We start from the raw sequence: 21,246 nt of genomic DNA, 5'->3' as shown, positions 1-21,246 counted from the left end.
TTCTGGGGAAATATATGGCATAATAAATACCTCTTTTAAAGTGGATGAAAAATCTCCTTCTTCAGAGATGAACACAGCATGTGCAAAATGGCTTGGTGAGGAGACTAAGTGCTGAAAACATCCAGTTTCAGGACTTACCTCTGACAGACACAAAGTCAGGCAAACTGCAGAAACAATTCTCATGGTCTCCTCATAGCTGACCAGAATAAGTCAGAACAGATACCATCTGAAGGAATCACAACTAGACAAACGACATTCTTCTCGATCAATCAGCAGAAAAGCCCCACATAATAAAGTGAAGCTTTTCAGTTTAGAACTGTGCTACCTTCTGACGTTCAGAAAACAAAAGAGCCTTGTACTTCATGAGATAGACTGGGTTGCACAACTGCCCATGATTAGGAACAGCATGGCGAGATGATGGGTTGTAGCAGAAATATCCTGGGGCAGGTACACTACCTTCTTAGATGATAGCTTCTGAATAGTAAACAGCGTAGTGTTAACCCAGTTTAAACCTATCCTCCAATAGTCAGCATATTCTCCATCTGGAGTTAGGATCGATGCTTAAGGTATTCTGAAATCTGGGATCCACTGATTTTAACCTATGAAGACAGTTTTTTGCTATGCAGCACATTACGAGTCAGATCAAGTGAAAGCTTTGTACATTTATGGTGTGGGATAGAAGTGGTTACATTTCAGTTCTCATCACATGATAAGAAAGGTGGAAGTAGTTAGATTTCAATGCTCATCATGTGACAGAAAGGTCACACTGAAGTGTACATCTACTTATACAGGTACACTTTTGAGATTGCATGTTTCTTTTCTAAAGAAAGCTGGGGTGCATTTTGTGCGGAGTCTGTATGTTCTTCCCTGTGTTTACCTGGGTTTCTTACGGGTGCTCCGGTTTCCTCCCACATTCCAAACACATGCAGTAGGTGGATTAGACTCTCTAAATTGGCCATAGGTATGAGTGTGTGATGTGGTGCTGTAAACCTTGGATCTAGATGCTTGTCATTGGTGAACTGCAAAAATTGGAAAAAGAGGGTGTAGACTGATGGATGGATAGATATGTATGTATAAATGAGGCTACTGTAAAAGCTGATGAAAACTGGACATACACACCTTGGGACAGTTTAATCTAGAGAACAGTAAATTGCTTGTTTCTGGGTTTCGGTCCCATCATGATTTTCTATGCATTAATCCAAAACAAAATGCAGTTTGGCACAGAATATGGCTTCTAGATGTCTGAACTGGGTCATCTCAGGATCAGATGATTGCACTAGTGGAAGTCCCAGTGTAGGCTATATGCGACAGTTGTTTGACGTGATACTGCTTTGATCACAAAGTCAGACATAACCACATCAAAGTGACTCACCACTTTCAATGTATGCCCCATACCATAGCTTGCAGAGAAAAAGCAGAACAAAAGCAAACCTATGTAGCAAATATATTAAGTCCACTGCATTGCAAAGTTTTATCATAAACTCAAATGCTACAATCTCCTATTATCTGTCTGCTAGACTGTCCCGAAGAAGAATGATGAGAAATTTGTGGAATCTTTTCAAAATGTTATGGCATTAACCATGTTTACAGTAGAGCAAGAAATTACCATACATAGTCCTTGATTGGAGCACATATTCAAATGCATTGTTGATGGATCTTTAAATCTGAGTCAGTTCTATGTCACTTCTAAAAATTAGTGGCAACTCCGCTACTGACGTTACTCCCTAACAAGTCTATGCCATCGGTACTCAGGAACTATTAACTATTCCAACCCATCTGCACAAAGACAATGAACGATAACAAGCCTACTGCAGCCTTTAGCATTTCTAGCACTTCTGGGTTAAATGATGCAAACCTGCACTCCCAAGATATTTGGTTTGAGTTTGTCTATAAATAAACATACACTTAAGTGTGACCTTTCTTATCACATGACGAGCATGGAAATGTAACCACTTTCATTACACCCCATAAATGAAAAGATCTTTTGCTTGATCTGTCTCTTAATGTGCAACAAACTGGCTTAGTAGGTTAAAATCAGTGGTGGCTGGCTTTCAAAATACCTTAAGCATACACCACGTTAGTACATCATTACACATAAAGACACCTACCAAAGAAACAGAAAACATGTGAAAGATGCAATTTATCAGCAGAAATCACTCTGCTCAAAACCTTTAAAAGTTCTGGATTAATTTCCATCTAAGAGTGGAGCACCACACATTATTAGGTTTGAATGACAGCAAACAGCAGTCAAGATGTCTGATCTGTTTCTTTATTGGACATCTGACAAGCACCTACACTATAAAATTCATTATCAGACAGCAGCAAATAGGAAAAAAATAACCTAACATTACTTCCAAAAGTCATATTAACTGCAAGATTTTTGAGTAAAATCTGGAAGTGTATTTGTTGCAAACATTTAGGTCCGAGTAGGGATTCTGTGACTCTATCTACCCAATGACCTCTTCACTTAGAACAGCAGAACAGTCAAAAACCCTGGACCCCAAGCCCCAACAATATTTACAGGGTGTATCAAGGTTCATTTTAAAGTGATCTAGTATTTAAAGTAGAAAAAGCAGTTTGTGTCTGTAGGCTAAATGGGGTTGTGGAATGCCTTCTGTGCAGACATGCTGCCTGCAGAATACAACACATTCCTAATGCATACTCTTAAACATTCTTCATTAGAGACAGAAGCAAGCAATCTCAAAGATGAGATATTTTTCTTTTTTGTTAGTAATAACAGTGTTCATAAGACTTCTCATTCTCTCTGTAGGCACCTGGCTGATTACCTTGGATAAAAGCTTTCATCTACTCAGCTGTTAATTCTTAGGCACTGCTGTTAGACACAATCTAATATAACCTTACAATGAAAAAAAGTCTGTCCATTCTGCTGTAACTGAATGCAGCAACACAAAAGACTGCTACACAAACCACAAAGCACACAGCCCAGTAAATAATTATCAGCAGTTAAGACTACAGAAAAAACACCTGTGTAGAAAACACATGCCTGAAGACATGGTAGTGCAAACATCATGGTCAGGTACAAGCAATAGCTGCTTTACCCTTGATGATGTTGAAAAGGGGTAAGATGCATACTCCCACACACACTACATTCAAGGGAATGTAATCTATTTAAAAGGATAGACTGCTCCAGACACTTTTCTTCAGAGGTAGGGTGTGCATGTGTCTGAGCTTGTACACACATCTGCATTTGTTTGGATATGTGCTTGTGTTCACCATCCAGATGGCATCTTTTTTTCCTTGGTCTGGTTATGTTCTCATTACTTAAGTAAAATATCACAGTGCTCACAAAAATCATGAAATTCCGCACCCTAAAAAGAAGAGAAGAGAATGACTTATTGATTGTATAATGATAGAAGGCTGTGGGTAAAAGCAGTATGTGTGAGGCCGAACACCAACTGATGGTGAAGGAAAAGGAACAGGTTATACTAGAAACAATCCACTTAATGCAAAGAAAATTTAAAACTACATACCTGAGTCAGATAAGGTTACATACTTTTTGTTTCAAATAAAAGGTGCTCAGTTTTTTTCTTGTAATGTTTGCAGTTATTTTGTTGTTTTAGTTACTAACAGTCGAGTCCTAGTTGACTGCTTTTGTTTTTATACACTTGTTAAAATAACAGGCTTTGCATCAGCATGTTTTTGATGGATATCAAGTCAGAAAATCAAATGTCTGTCATTGATATTTATTGACTACAATTCTTATGAAGCAAAAAAAAAATAAAAAAATCAGAGGCATTCTGGAAAATCAGGGACAGTTGACAGCATCTACACCCTCCACACACACATACTCCACACACACACACACACACACACACACACACACACACACACACACACACACACACACACACACACACACACACACACACACACACACACAGATGTTTCCATCACTTAAAACCATTTTCATGACTGAGCCTGTACATATCAGATTTTCATCAAATAATTGACTAAATTCATACATAACTGATCACTGCTGTCAGAATAGAGTGAGCAACCCAATGCAACTCCCCCACATACATTCCAATCTCATAGTTCAAAAATCAGTGAGAAAGCTAAAAAATAATGGTGAATAAAGGACCAAAATCATGGAGAGCTGTTGTCTTTGTATTCTTAAATCAACTAACTTCATGGTCAGTCCACCATAAAGAAAAGAGAAAAAGCCAGCACATATCCCATCACTGCTAGTGAGCTAAAAGAAACCGCATTAGCAGTGATTTTTTACCGAAGTAGTCAATTGTCCCAGTTGCTTGTCAGCTACCACTCAGTTGGCCCATTCATTTCTACTGAGGGTAGAAGATCCCACAGAAACCTCATCAGGCCCTGAATCTTAGATCATATGGGGTCCATGGCCTAATAGACAGTCCTATGACCCATATATTCTCCACCACTGAGCTCACAAACTTCTCTGTTCAAGGAAAAATAGGTTGAGTTCATCCCTTCCCTGTCTGAAGAGCTGAATAGCCTAGCTGTTCACTAGGATGAGCTTGCCAGCTCTGTCTCTTCTAAGAAGCAAACGACAGGTGGTAGGGAGTGTGATGTGGATATCCCACCACTGCCCACCAATTAATATGTGATGCCCCAACACTGGCCCAGTAATCAAGGAACCTAAATCCTCACCACTGGCAACATTGGGAGGATAAAAAGTAAACACACAGTAAAGTGCAATTTCCCTTAAGAGCACACAGAGACCAGAGTTAGTCTGGGGCTGGCTTCTTCCTCTTTATCCAGATCCCCAATAAGACTCCCCACTGGCACAGCTATATGTTTGAGATCTCAGCAGAGTGGCCAAGCCAGGAACTCCAGCAACCTCTCAGTCCAACCAATGCTTTGTGTCCCTGCCCAGGTAGCTCACACACACACACACACACACACACACACACACACACACACACACACACACACACACACACACACACACACACACACACACACACATATACACACACACACACACACCTTGAAAAGGCTGGCACAGGTTTACTAGTTATGCCCCTTCTGTCTACACTATAAGGTAATTTCCAGTGCTACCAGCCACTGCTTATCAGCTACTTTAAGGCCCTTAGCAAAGAGTGTCCAATATTACTGTATAATGTTACTATTAATCCAAATGGTAGTTTGACCAAAACCCAGGCTATTATGAGTGGCCTGTACAGTGTCACCAAATAGATATGCAAGTACTCTAAGAGCTTAAATATCTCTAAACAGACCAACCACAATTGAAAGGTTTAAATATATTTAATAACAAATAATAAAAGAACATGACATTACACATGTATTCACAGTGACATCAGAGTTCAAAATCACAGGAAATATTTAAAACAAAATTGCAGGACAGTCTCAAATAAATACAGAAAACATCTAAACTAATCTTTACTATGTTCCTAACTGAATCTAAGATAAAGTACTGTACCCTAGTTAACTTACTTACAGCAAGGCAAGTGCACAGGTGGTACGTGGATGTTGTCAGGTCAAAGACAAATTCAGACTGCTCAGTCACTCTCTGAGAGTTCTTAAATTAATATCAAATATTACTGCTGGGATACTTTCAACATGACATCACTTTTTGTCACCTGACTTCAGTTTCCAGGCTGAAAAAGAACCATTGCTAGAAACTGCTAGCATTTATCATCTCCCTGTGAAAATACATAGTCTTCAGATGTTTGCAACTGCTAGAAAACATAAGCAATAAAACATTTACAAAACAATGCAGAAGGCTTCCTTGTTTTAGACATCCTGTCTCCTTGCTGCACTGAAACTGAAAGATAGCAACTCTTTTATGGCACAGTTATAAGACAATTTAATTTCAACTATTTTACTGAAGTTTTCCAGTTAACCTTCTATGTGCCAGTTCCCACTGTTAAAACATATACATTTACAGAATTACAATAGTTTATATACATTTCTGTTCTTTTCCAGTAGGGAAGACTGTGGATACATCTTTAAGCTCAGTACTGTACAAACCCTTTTAACACACTCTTCTGTACCAGCAGTTTGATATACACATGACATACAGTTCTACTATTTTTGTAAGACAAGCATATGAATCATGTTGACATTCACAACTGACATATAATCATTTACAAAATTCCAGACAGCTGTGCTGGCAGTATCTCCCTCTGTCACACTTCCATATAAATCATATTATTATTCACAAATGACAAATAATTATTTGCAAAATTCCAGCTAGCTAGGTTGGCAATAGCTCCATTTTGTGACAGGGAGCATGATGACCTTCCTCCCTCTATAACCACTGTCACTCCTAACACCTTCAAGCTTCATAATATCTGCCTTATCTCGGGGAAGTTTAGGTACTTCATACACATACTTGCCCCTGTTCCTGCAGTGTGCATAGCACTAGTCAGCAGCATTGCTCAGCATACCTAAGAAATTTTAGGATGAGTAAAGGGAAGAAAAGTGACCTTTTAGTCTCTGTTTTGTGTGGAGCCCCTTATTTCAGCAGCATAAAGATTGCTAACATCTTACAAAGCTCAACATATGTTCCTGAATTCAGGGATAAATGTATATCATCTGCAAAAGGAATGGTGGTAAAAGTATCATAAACTCAGGTGAATTTTGAGTAAAGACCATCCCAGCCAGGCTACAGGTGAGAATGCCCTTTACAGAGCTTTTTTTTTTCACATGGTAAAGGGCAAAATCTGAAGATTATTGTTAATACAATCAGCATTTTGGCATGTGTTTTGGTGAATGGGTACCAGTGCTGAAATTTGCAGTGAATCAGTTTGCAAAAAATTCTGCAAAAGCTTCTGCAACTTTAGCAGTAAGTATGATTTGTTAAACATCACTAGACAAAAACAAATCACCCAGAATTCATTTTTTTCCAATTAAGTGGTTGCTGTCTGGATAAAATTGTTTTAGGTTGCCAAGATGGGTATAGGTTCATAGGTTCATAGGTAGGTACTAGGCTATCAGCCCAAGGGCCTACGTAAACCTAGCCAACAAGGTTCCCTGGCTTATGCCACCCAAAAAGTTATTTTTCCTGTGCCACTGTCGAGCAGAGACACAGAAGTGATCCCCAGGGTGTATTTCCTATTTCCCATCCACTCATCAAGATTTTTCTTGAAGAGTGCTAATGAAGAACTTTGCTTGACATAGATGGGTAGCCTGTTCCAGAGTTTAGGAAGTATCTTTCCTTTGTAGAAATCAGTCTTACCAGCTTTAGTGTATGTTTCAGATTTGTTCATAGTTCATAAGTACTCTCTTCATAATGGCTGAGATTTTCATATTTCCCCTAAAGCCTAATACAGGTTGCAAATGCCTTTTCAGGTCAACAATTCACCAAAGTGCTACTTGACCACAAAGACATTTAGTTATTTTTAAGAGTAAGGAATATTAATTAGGTATTATTGTTGCAATCTGACTGAGACAACATACAGGTTCAGTCAGAATACACTAGTTGTGCAAGTCAGGAAAACATCTTGACAGTTTGTTGCGTTTAAGTGATCTGAAGAATAAGTCTCGTGATTTTTATTTTCTACTGCATGGTAGAATAATACACTAAATATTATACGTGGGGTGAGGGTCAACAACTGACCTGGGATATTTATTTACTTTTTTATTTGTCTTTGTTGACTAGGAAAGTCTGACTGGGCAAAGAAGCATTTTCAGAGGAGGACAGGTAGGGAAGTTTCACAATGAAATTACACATAGCACATAAGATGGCAATAACTTTTATATCCATAATTCACAAATAAATAAACACAAGTTTACATATGTTTAGTATATTAATGACACAAATTAAATTAAATACAAAGAGAAAAGCTTGTATGATGTCTTTGAAGGCAGTTAATGCTATCTTAGTTATCAGCTGCATGTATCCCAGTGTTGGGGTGTGGTCTTGGGGCTTCAGGCATGGAGTCCACATCATTGATATGTGCCCCATCCTGCTTCTGTCAGGAAGATGTAATGAGGCTTCAACTCATGATTCCTTTCTCTTTCTCTCTCCCTCCCTGGCCAGCTCCTCCTCCTGGGTGAGGTGAGTAGGTTCCAACTCCTCATTCCTATCTTGCCCCCTCAGTTATCTCCTCCCCCAGAAAGTGTGCAGCCAACTACACCTCATCACACCTCCCTCTTTTTCTCTCTTTCCTTGGCCAGGTCCTCTAGCATTCGGGCCACTACCTGGGTCTAGGTCAGCTCCCTTTCTGCCATACAGATGGTCACTAAGCCAGATAATTGGTGAAGCTGTTGTGGAATGCAAAACATTTTTTGGCTGCATTATGTTGTGATATGTTTGGTGCATATGTAACAAGAAGTAAGTTGGTGGTAGGCTTCAGAGCATTAGCTGCTTGTTATCACTTAGTACAGACTATAGTCCAGTAACACCAAGGCAACAAAGTAATATTAAATTAGTAAAGAAATGTAATTCTTAATATCACTTGTTATAAATATGTCCTCCAAACATCCAGTCTTTCTGGTTAACAAGTAAATGAATGAATACACTACAGAAACACATCTATTTTGTACTTTTACCTGCATTAAGGCCTGGTTCAGGCTACACATTCTCACATTTTAGTTAATTACTAGGGCTGGTGGTAAGCAGTTTTTCTTAGAATATGCTTATTTAATAAAAGCAAATCTCAGTATTCATTTTCTCTCTTCTTGATAACCTCTCAAATGTCACAAGACACTTCCTGAAATGGCATTTCATAAAAGCTGCTAATTGTATTTGTGTGTGTGTGTGTGTGTGTGGGGGGGGGGGGTAAAGTAAAGCCCCACATTTTATAAAATGCAGGAGAGAAGGTGCTACAGCTCAAAGAATAGAAATGATCCCCACAATTGTGATGTCTGTTGGTAAATGTGATTCTAACAAGTGATGATTACTGTGCACTTTAATGCCATGCACCTGATAATCACCGATTTTTGTCAGCAGTTCTGAGCTGCAGGACTCATATTGCTTTGTTTGGAGGCATTACCAAACTTGTATGTTCCACTATCATGCCTCTACAGAGTTTAAAGATACCGTATTCATTCAGTGTCTTATGACCATCGTCAACAGCAGGCAGCTTCTTTAGGATGGAACTGGAAGATGCTAAGACAAGTCATATAAACTATAACAGCTGCTTAATGTAAAATATCTAGAGTAACAAGCAGTCACAGCATATAAAGCCAGTCTAAATATAAACATATATTTACAGCTGTGTTTAAAAGGAGGATGACTTCTGTTACCCTTCAGTGGTGATGTGGCAAAATTCATTCACAACATTTATACGTATAAATCCACTTTTCCAAATTCTCTGCTAATTCCTGCACATGTGCATTGACACACATGTATTCTGCTGTCCTTCTGCTATAGCAATGCATGCTGGGCAGGTTGGAATCTCTATATGCCAGAGCAGAGCTCAAGTTCTTATTATACACATATCAATTTTGTGCAGAGTAATTCTGGCTACAGCTGGCACAGCACATCTAAAACATTTTTAACCACAATATGTAGCATATCAATTATGCTCAGAGAACACTACAACTACATTTTCCAGTATAACAATCATTAAAGTTATGAAGTTTTTCTTTCCATATTTAGATATGGGTGGGAAGGCATTGCTTGAAATGTATTTATGTGTTTTATTTCCTAAGTACTATGATATAGGTCATGCATTATTTATTCTAGGGACTGTCATATAATTTGTGGGCTGTGGTGAGATTTGAACATGATAAACTCTTGTTATTAGTTTTCCCTCACACCACCAATTATTTGTGCAGTCAGCCAGTGGCTTGACAACCATCTCATATTTCTTTAACTGAGTGAAACAGCCCACTTTTTTGTATGGTAGAATGAAAATATTCTCACAGCAGAAACCACTGGAGCCTACACTGGAGTTGTACACAATACAACAATGAGACTACATCTTATCTTACTCCTTTCTGGCAGCAGTAACCATATGCAGATTTAAGCGATTACTTGTGAAGCGCCTGGAGTCCCGGCTGTATTGTACACAATACAACAATGAGGAGTCCTGGCTGTATTGTACACAATACAACAATGAGGAGTCCCGGCTGTATTGTACACAATACAACAATGAGGAGTCCTGGCTGTATTGTACACAATACAACAATGAGACTACATCTTATCTTACTCCTTTCTGGCAGCAGTAACCATTGCAGAACATGTTATATACTTAGCTTATCAACCAAATAGTGTTAACCCTGCGATTGTGAGTCAGGATCCAAAAAGCTTTGGTTGCCTGCTGCAAAGTCTTATTTTTTCCTGTACTTTCCTGCATTGTTTTTAATTCATAGGTTCATAGGTTCATAGGTAGGTACTAGGCTATTGGCCCTAGGGCCTATACAAGCCTAGCCAAAAATGTACCCTGGCTTTCGCCACCCAAGAAAATTATTTTCCTATGCCCCTGTCAAGCAGAACCACAGAAGTGATCCCCCGGGGTGAATTTCCTATTACCCATCCAATCATCAAGATTTTTCTTAAAGAGTGCTAATGAGGAGCTCTGTTTGACATAGATAGGTAGTCTGTTCCAGAGTATGGGAAGTCTCTGGGACAGGAATCTATCCCTCCAGCATGTTCTGTATATTGTGGTGACAAGTTTTAGGTCCCTAGAGCGTGTAGCTAGGAGGGATTGGGATTTCTATAAGTGGAGCATGTCCAACAGCTCCGGGTTTGACATAGCTTTGTACGTTAGGCAGAGATCGCCTCTGAGTAGGCGATATGTGATGGAGTAAAGCTGTAGTCTTTTGAGACGGTCTGCGTAAGGCATCTGTTTGAGGCCAGTAATCCTCTTTGTGAGGTATTTTTGCGGCCTTTCCAGTTGTTGTAGATGTCTTGTGAGGTACATACCAAAAGGGGCATTGTAGTCTATAATGGGTCTAATGAGTGATGAGTAGAAGGGGAACAATGACCTCTTTTTTTCTGGATGAGAAACCTTTTGTGATGAGGTGTGCCACGTAGAAGGATTTCCTGACCACTTTGGCGATGTGATTATCAAAGGAGAGACTAAAAACATACAGTAAGAAAATTAACTACTTATCCTTCTTTTGTATTTTAGGGTGGCTGTGGTAGTGCAGCCATTAGATGTGCCGCCTCACAGCAAGAGGTTATCTGGTTCAATTCTTGGCAGGGGTGTCTTCTGTGCGGAGTCTGCATGTCCTACCTGTGATATGTGGGTTTCCTCCCACATTCCAAAGACATGCTGCAGGTGAATTGGACACTCTAAAATTGACTCTAGGTGTGTGTGTGTGTGCGTGTGTGCATGTGTGTGTGTGTGTGTGTGTGTGTGTGTGTGTGTGTGTGTGTGTGTGTGTGTGTGTGTGTGTGTGTGCCTTCTGTGGAAGGCTGAGTGCCAGGCTGGCACCTTGACACCATAAAACTCCACTGCCAATCATTCTGAGGGCAGTTCTGCTATGGTGACTCCTAACAGAAAAAGCCAAAAGAAGGAGATCCTTCTTTTGTATTTTAACAGTTTGTAGTGATTACAATCCCAATAATTCAGGCAGAAAACAACAATTCTTGTACAACAAACGTAGTTTTCAAAATCAGTCCCAGAGTAATTCTGCACTGAGGCATGCACCATATTTCAAACTAGTATGTTAATGCTAAGTATAATTGAAAAAAATAGATGCTTGACAGTTTTCATAAATAACATTGCCCAGTTCAGTATCACTTTTTGGACCACTGAAAATAGAGCAGTTTCTTTTATAAACCACAAGAGGTTATACTCTGAATGTAAACTAATAACAGGAAATGTTTATAACAAGTTTAAATTTCCTGTTTTTGGCTGACTACGTAATGAATTTACAGAAGTAGTATGTACAATTTTAAATGCATTCTGCCAGCTTTGTAACATTAAGCACTTTACATGAGTACAAAGTTTAGCTAGAAGCAGACTTTAATATAGCCACATGAAGCTGTTCAGTGTAGAAATCAACTAGTAGTCAGGGTCATTCTATTTAGCACAGTGTCTGACAGTACCTGTGTACAATATGTCCCATTTTTATTTAATTACAGCATTTGATGTCCATGTACTTCCACTGGTCATTGGCCCTTTTACAGGTCAGAGCTAAGGTAACATTCGACTCAAATCAGTACAGATGCATGATCTGTGATACTAAGGTGCAACAACTATGAATGATGTATCTTAGCAATGAAACAAATTTACACGAACATTGTTTATAGTCATGTTTAACTGGTCATCCTTACGCATACATTAATGAAAAGTAGTATATCTTAAAACACTAAAGACCTGAAATGTACAATGTATGTTTTACAATAAGGGCTGATAATTACTATTACAAAATGTAAACAATGACTGACAAGAGCCATCAGCAAATCCATGGTGAATCTTGCATTACTCACAAAAAGCAGTTAATAGCAATGCCATGACTTTTATTTATTTATTTATCATGGACAAACCATATACTTCCCACACCCGAATGTGGTATGTTGCCTAAATAATTGACAACAGTATTTTATTATGCATCTTTATGTGGATGGACACAAAGAAATATGGTAAGAGAAAACCAAGCTATAATGTGTGATAGCCAGTGCAAAATTTACAACAGAACAGTGGATAATAAACAAATACCAAAAAACAAAAAAGTGAATCCAAAAAACAGTCCACTCTAGTTTGTTATTAGACAACAATTTCATATGGGGGGGGGTGTAATAACTTGTAACAAGTTTAGTGGTTGGTATATTACAGTACAATTTAATCACATCTGGTGCGGTTTGGTAATGAAGGGGAAGCCTGAGTATCCCACCTTCAAGCAAAGCATGAATAAATCACATTATAACCTGTAATCAAATATGGTATACTACTTTTACATCATGGTTTAGGTAGTGTTTGTTTATATTCTTCATGTCCCGTTTTTTATAGCTATGTCTGTATGTCTGTCAGATTTGTATATTATTGTGTTTGCTGAGTTTTGGTTTACTGATACTTTAATTACACAGTTGTAACAAAAATTCTCATTAATAAGTGTACACACACACACACACACACACACACACACACACACACACACACACACACACACACACACACACACACACACACACACACACACACACATAAAACCACATATATATTTGTTGCTAAATGTCATTTGACGATGACTTTTATTTTATTTCTGCACTTATATTAGTAATGTTAAATATATTAGTTTCTGCTGGAAGATGTTGCTCTACATTTTGAATCTGGAATTCAAGTTCATGTTGCTTAATAATGCAATGCAGCAATGCTTACATAAGTGTACTTTTTAACTGTGGTAAATGACACATTTCCTCTTCTCCACATTAGGAAATGCCAATGTACTGACAGTACTAGATGTTAACAAGCTACTTGCCTTGTCTTTATACTTTGTTAAGCTGTTTCTTCTTTGATGCTTGGAGCTGCTGTGCTGCATGAGTGAGAGGGAAGTTCAGTTTGCAAAAGAAATTTGGAGTATTGGATTGCATTTTGTTTTGAATAAAGTTAATTAAATGGATTGTACAACACAGCAGTTTTCTTTTTCTGATGCCTTTTTTACATTGTACCCTTTCTGTCCTGATTAGAGATGATAAGCATGGCACAGCATATGCATGAAATAAGTAAAGGGCACTGCCACTATCAAAACTGACATAAACTTTCTGTAGGAAACTGAGTGACATGAAACTGATTATGTTTTCACTGGGTGGAGTGAAAATTGCCATTTTGTGAGGAAGTGCATTTGTCTGGTGTTTGTTTACATTGCTTTATTATGTGGGGAGCTGATTGCATTTTAAATGTGACTGCTGCTGTTCATACCAGAAGTAATTAAATAATTTATTCATGGTAGAGCAGCAGGTTTATCCTGTGACAGCACATTTTTACTTGATTATTATATACAAACAACTTACCACCTGCATCCCTCTCTCTGCTTTGTTACGGTCATATGCATTCCTTATTACAGCTCTCCTGGAAAAAAAGGGGAAAAAAGATAAAAGAGAATGTTAGCCTGGTTATACATTTCTACTTTCATGCCATCAGTATAATGCATATATCCCTTACTAATGTTTTAGTACTGAATCTAAAATTTTCCAGCAATTGTATAATACAGTTTAACAAATCTATTCTGAGATTTTTCAGTCAAGGGGTCATTTTGGCATATGCATTCATCAAATTATGCAGGACCCTTCTTCTGATCAGAGATTATGGTACATGATTTCTGTGGCCTTTAGATATGGACTTTTGGAATTCCCATTTCTGCCATTTTCACAGCTGGGCCTGCCACTGCTTTGGGACCAGCAGTGACTAGTCTAACTTTTATGTCATCATCACTTAGTGTTTTGTATGGGCCATTCTAAATTGTAGCAGATCAGACAAACAGCAGCATCCAAAAATGCTCCTTTTTCATATAAAATATCCTAGGTAGTACACCTGAACAGATTCACCTTTATGGACTTGTATAATAATAGAGGGTGATTTTAGATGCTATCTCTTTTGTGGATTACTATACTAAATGAAACTCATATCCTTGTGTGGAATTCATTGCTCATCATCACAACCATTGCTATTATTGGTAAACGACAAATAAGAGTAAATTGGTCAGAGACAAACTAGCCATTGGACATAACATAAAGTGAAGTTATGAAGATAAATCCAGTAATATATGAAATGCACTTATATATATTTGAATAAATACACAGCTTTGCAATGAGTCCTACTACTCAATCAGTTATTAACATTTGAATATTAGCGAAAACAGCAATTATCTTAACCATAATAAACCCATACATGCAAATGAACAGAATAAGCTGTGATGCCAGTGCACAGGCCCAGCAATCAAGGAGCCTCAATCCTCACCACCAACACCAGTGAAGGGTGTCCATATAGGGAAAGGATAATAAAGACACACACAGTAAAGTACAATTTCCCTTAAGAGCACACAGAGATCACAGTCAGTCTGGGGCTGGTTTCTCCCTTTCTCTCCAGGTCCCCAATAAGACTCCCCACTGGCACAGCTATAGGGTCCAGATCTTAGCCTAGTGGGCAAGCTAAAACCTCCAGCACCCTCTCTGTCCAACCAGTGCTTCGTGTCCCTGCCCAAGTAGCTGATACACACACTTTGAGATAAGAGTTATATACAACCACACAGACACTCCTGGGGAAGGCTGGCACAGGTTCTCCAGCTGTGCCCCTTTTACCCAGACTATATGGTAGTACCACTTGCCACCACCCACTAATATTTATCAGCTACTAAAAGGCCCTTATGAAAGGGTGTCCAATTATACTGTGCAATATTATTATCCAAATGGTAAGTGCAACTGAACAGTCAAGGCTTATTGGAGTGGCTTGGCCAGTATCACTATATACACGCAGTGTACTCTAGATCTTAAATTATCTCTACACCAAACAGTTGCAGTTGAAAGGTTTAAAAATATTTCATAATAAATAATAAAACCACAAGACAATACTTCTTACTACACAGTGCTAGTCAAGAGTTCACACATCATAGAGAAATATTTAAAACAATACAGTAGAAAAGTTCTGATATCAATACAGAAACACTAATCTAATCTTCCTAGTTCCTAGCTATATCTAAGAGAAAACACAGTTCTAAAATAAACTTACATATAGAACACAGGCAGTGCTGATGAGTTGGATGTTTTCAAGACAAATGCTAAATGCCCTCATTCTTTCTCTTCTTAAAATGATAACACAGTACCACTGATTCATTTCAGATTACATAATTTCTTTCTGGTTCTCAGGCTAACAGAAACTCAGAGGTTAATAGCCCTTTTGATCTTGTAGCTGGTCAGGAAGCCAGAGTAATAAAATAAATTATACTTGTAAATTCTAGCCATTAACTCTGGCCTGAAAACAATAGGCAGAATGCCTCCCTCTAGACATCTTGGCTCAGAGTTTTAGATCAAGGAATTTCACAATGCTTGACTTATCAGCTTTTTTTACAGCAGAGTGCACTGTTGTTACATTTTTTTCAGTTCAACATCCAATACAGTCTTTTCACATTTAAGAGAACAAGCCTGTGGCTTACATTAATATTTACAAATGACAGAATTATCTACAAAATTCTATCTAGCTAGGTGGCAGCCTTCACCTATCTTCACACATCTTCCCCCCTGGAGAACTCAAGCTATGTTTCAAGTGACCCTTGAGAAATGTTGCTTGAGAGGGTTAGGTCTATCTGAGTATACCTTACCCCATTCCCTGTCTTGAAAGCCCTTCAGTATTGGCATTGCTAATCCCAAAGTGGTGCTGCACTGACATATCATATGCTTGCAACCCTAGGCTCCATCTTAGCAACTTGGCATTTTGCAGGCTGGCTCTGTTTAACCATGTTAGGGGATTGTGATCTGCCACTACAGTGACTTTTCTTCCATACAGATAAGGCTGAAGTTTCTGCAGTGTCCACACTATGGCTAGACATTCCTTTTCTACAGCTGCATAGCATTCCTCCCTGGGTTAGAGCCTATGACTTAGATAAACCACTGGGTGCTCTTCTCCTTCTGAAGAAATCTGGCTAAGAACAGACCCCACCCCATGGTTCGAAGCATCCACCTGCACAACAAATTCTTGGCTGTAATCTGGACTGGCTAACACAGGGGTCCTCCCAAAGCTTCTTTAAGCTTTTTGAATGCCTGCTCACATGCTGTGGTCCACATTACCTTATCTGGCCTGTTCTTCCTTGTCAGGTCTGTGACAGGAGCAGCTATGGTACTATAACTGTGGATGAACTTTCTGTAGTACCTTGCTGTCCCTAAGAATGCCCTCACCTACCTTTTTGGTAACAGGTGCAGGCCATGCCTGAATGGCTTCTACTTTGGCAGGTTCTGGTCTGATCTTACCACTCCCCACTCTATGTCCCAGGTAGGAGTCCTCTGCCATACCCACCTGACATTTGCTTGGCTTAATGGTCAACCCTACCCTCTGTAGTCTGCCCAGCACCTTCCTGAGATGTTGAAGGTGCTCTTGCCAGGAATGGCTGTAGATGGCAATATCATCTAGGTAAGCAAGAGCAAATCCTCCTGCTCCTGCTAGGATATGATTTACCAGCCTCAGGAAAGTCGCTGGGGCATTTTTCATCCCAAAGGGCATCTTTGTGAACTCATACAAGCCAAAATGAGTCACAAAGGCTGACTTCTCTCTAGCACTGGGAGTCAAGGGCACCTGCCAGTAACCCTTGGTAAGATCAATGGTTGTAAGATACTTAGCCCCACCTAGCTGCTCTAGGGCCTCATCTGTCCTAGGCATGGGTAAGCATCCGACTCTGTGTGACTATTTAATTTTCTGTAGTCCATGCAGAACATGGTGCTGCCATCCTTCTTTGCCACCAGCACCACTTAGCAGGCCTAGGGACTGTTGGACTCTTGAATTACCCCTAGTTCCAACATCTCCTGTTTCTCCTCCCTCAGAGTCTGTTTGACTCTGTCAGGCACCCTATAAGGGGCCTGACTAATAGGCCTTTGGGGTCCTGTATCCACCTGGTGCTGCACCAGGTGGGTGCACCCTGGTTTCCCAGTGAACATGTCCCCAAAACTCCTGTAACACTGCTTGGATTTCTTGAACTTTGTAGGAGATAGCTGTTGGGACATTGCTACCCCTTCCACTGAGGTGTCTGTCTGAGCCTCACTGAGGAGATCAGTCACCAGATCTCCCTCAGACTCCTCCTGCAAGCTACTGAAAATACTCAGCACAAGGACCTCCCTATCATGCTAAGGTTTCATCATGTTAACATGGTACAGTTTTTGCCCCTGCCTCCTGCCTAGCAGTTCTACCATGGAATTAACATCACTTACCTTTCTTACCACCTTGTAGGAGCCCTCCCAAGCTGCTTGCAGCTTGTTGTGTCTGACAGGAATGAGAACCATTACCTGCTGCCCTACAGCATACTCTCTAGCTTGAGCATTCCTGTCATACCATACCTTTTTCTGTTGTTGGGCTTCTGCCAGGTTCTCCTGGGCCAAGCCCATGAGTTCCTTGAGCCTTGTCCTGAGGTTTAGGACATATGCCACAGCAGACTCCTTGTGAGATTCACACTCACCTTCCCACTCATCACAAATTAAATCTACAGGTCCCATCACCCTATGCCTATACAGCAACTCAAAAGGTGAAAACCTATGGATTCCTGGGGAACCTCTCTGTAAGCAAACAACAGATGGGGCAGATATTTGTCCCACTCCCTCTTAAACTGGTATGCAAATGCCTGTAGCATGGACTTGACTGTAGAGTTTAACCTCTCAACAAGACCATTAGTCTGCGGATGGTAGGGGGTGGTCTTCAGGTGCTTCACCACACAGTACTTCCACAGACAAACCAGCAGGTCTGACATGAAATTGGCACCTCTGTCAGTCAGTAATTCTTTTGGGAAATCTACCCTGCTGAAAATCTCTAACAAAGCATTTCCCATCTTTTCTTCCTCAGTAGAGGACAAAGCCACTTCCTCAGGGTATCTTGTAGCATAATCTACTACCACTAGGATATGCTTTTTCCATATGTAACTTGGGGTAGTTAGAGGACCTACAATATCCATAGCTACCCTCTGAAATGGCTCTTCAATCACAGGCAAAGGCATCAAAGGAGCTCTCATCTTGTCTCCTGCCTTGCCAAGCATTTGGCACTACTCACAGGTCCTGCAGTACCTGGTTACATCTCTGGCAATTCCAGGCCAATAGACATTCTGCATAATATGTCTCTTTGTATGTTTTATGCCCATATGACCTGCAAAGAGAATATCATGAGCTATGGCTAGAAGCACCAGCCAGTAGGCTTTAGGCACTACCAATTGCTGTACCCTCTCACCTTCTAGTCTTCCCTCAGGGGTCCACTCTCTGTACAGTAACCCTTTGTCCCAGTATACATTCCCCCTTCCCTTGAGAATCAGGTGCCTCACTAGCTACCTGCCTCAGGCCTTGCAATGTAGGGTCTGACAGCTGAGCCTGTCTCAACTGTCTCTTTGTAACCCTTCCCAGCTCCCATTCCACAGGAAGTCTGGCATCCTCTGACAGCAGTTATTCACTGTCATCCTGGGTACTACTACTCACCTCTGCCCTTGCAGTCACTCTGTCCAAGGGAACATCAGTATCCACAAGCAGCTGTAGCTCACCCTCAGTCTCACTGCTACAGGGTAGCTCCCTCCCTGAAGTAACAAAGTCATCAGTCCTGGATGCAAGTGTGCGGTCTGTCTGGGTCTCCTCCAGGCTACCAGACCCACATTCTTATCTCCAAGCCTGACTGCATGTAACTGCATGCACACACAGTACTGCATTATCAAAATCATTCCCTATCAGGACATCTGGAGAGATATCCTCAAACACACCTACTTGCTGGCTTCTTTTTCCATCCTCCCAGTCAAGGTGAACCCTAGCCAAAGGTATTTGGAATGGGGTACCTCCTTAAGCTCTGACTGGAGTAGACTGCCAAAGCAAGTAGTGCTCCTCTGTAACCATTGCAGGCTTCAGAATGGTTAGGTTAGAGGCTGTGTCTTTCTTAGAAATGGTCTCTTTCCCATTTACTAAGATAGGATATAACCTATTGTGGTATTTTGGTACCCGTGTTGTCTTGAGACAACCTACTGTTGGCATTCTGTCACTCCCACTTCCTGGCTTTCCCACGTTTTGTTCCCCACCTTGCCTCTGTGGACATCTACATGTTACATGGCCCCACTGGTTGCATTTAAAACATTTAACCCTTGGTCCTGGATATGTACCTCGACTAGTGGCTTCCCCTGCTACTGGCGGACTCTGTTGGGGCATTCTGGGCCAATCGTACCAATCCTACTGTGTAATGTTGCTATTATCCAAATGGTAAGTATGACCAAGACTTAGACTATTTAGGAGTTGTCATACAGTGTCACCAAATACATATGCAAGTACCCTAAGAGCTTAAATATGTCTCACAAATATCAGCCACAAATATAGGTTTAAATATATTTAATAGTAAATAATAAAAGAACAAGAGAATATTCAATCAATACAGTAACTGCAGAGTTCAGAATCACAGGAAATATTTTAAAACAACATCGCAGGATAGTCTCAAGTAAATACAGAAAACATCTAAACTAATATTTACTATATTCCTATCTATACCTAAGAGAAATCACTGTTACCTAGTTACTTACTATTAGCAAGGCAAGTGCAGCTGTAGTGCTGATGATGAGTGGATGTTTCTAGGTCCAAGACAAGGTACAAAATGCCCAATATCTCTCTGAGAGAGTTCTTAAATTACTATCAAACATTACTGCTGGGTCAGCTTAGATGACATCACTCTTTGTCACCTGCCTTCAGTTCCCAGGCTAACAGCTACTAACAGAATTTTAACATCTCTGTGTGAAAAGTACATATCTCACAGAAGTTTGCAGAACTTGGAAGTCGTAAAAAAATAAAATGCTTTTACATTTGAAACCTAGTAATAATTTCTGTCCAAGACAATAGAAAAACCTCTAGCTCTAGACGTTGTGTCTGCTTCACTGAAACTGAGAGGTAACACAATCGTAAAACACTTTAATTTCAACTTATTCTCTTTAAGTTTTGCAAGTTAAGTCTGTGTGTTCCAGCTTCTGCTATTAAAAATCTACATTTGCACAGGTATAGAGTTTATATGGATTTATTTTCTTTTCCAGTAGGGTACACTGTGAACACATCCTTGAGGCTTAGTGCTGTATGAACCCTGTTTAACACACACTTCTGCACCAGTAGTTTAATATACACATAAGATATAGTTCTCTCACATATGTAAGACAAGCATATGAATCATATTAATATTCACAAATGACATAGAATTATTTATAAAATTCCAGAGAGCTGGGCTGGCAGTGTCACAATAGTTATAAACACAAATTAAAATTACATATTAGTTACTTCAGACTTATTTGTTAAAACAATGTAAAAAATACAGATGGTGTCAAGTTGTATCTGGCAGGAAAAAAAACAGCTATGGAAGAAACAATCTGCTTGGAAAACAAATGTTATATGACCTTTTAATCCCCAATTTGTTTATTAATTTATTATTGTACTACTGCATTAGCCTAAAAGTGGAAACATCAGTTTTAACTAGTAGCAGCTTTAAATACACAGCAACATGATTAAGTAGCTGTGGATTGATAGTTGCATAAGATACATTTTAAAATTTTCCTCCTAATAAATCAGAATAAGCAAGATTCTATAACATTAATAGAGCAAATATAGTTATTCATATATTTTATGATATATTTTTTGCTATTAATACATATGTGGATAAGAAACAATGAATAATATGTTTTTAATCTGTGTTTACTGTT

The 21,246-nt window shown here is 39.5% G+C and overlaps 1 protein-coding gene across 1 annotated transcript in view; it reads right to left on the bottom strand.

Annotated features, from left to right (window-relative positions):
* The window catches only part of LOC122812190 (protein phosphatase 1A-like), a 256,516-nt gene that overhangs the window by 8,792 nt on the left and 226,478 nt on the right, over positions 1–21,246 (bottom strand). Inside the window, exon 4 of the mRNA XM_044084554.1 lies at positions 13,868–13,925. Coding sequence (XP_043940489.1) covers positions 13,868–13,925 — 58 coding nt within the window. The remainder of the gene's footprint in view (positions 1–13,867; positions 13,926–21,246) is intronic.

The sequence above is a fragment of the Protopterus annectens genome, chromosome 1.part0 (genome assembly GCF_019279795.1).
Source record: "Protopterus annectens isolate FY-2018-M chromosome 1.part0, PAN1.0, whole genome shotgun sequence".
NCBI classification, from domain to species: Eukaryota; Metazoa; Chordata; order Ceratodontiformes; family Protopteridae; genus Protopterus; species Protopterus annectens.
Note: the sequence above shows the minus strand (reverse complement) of the source record. Positions and strands in the feature narration are given on the sequence as shown.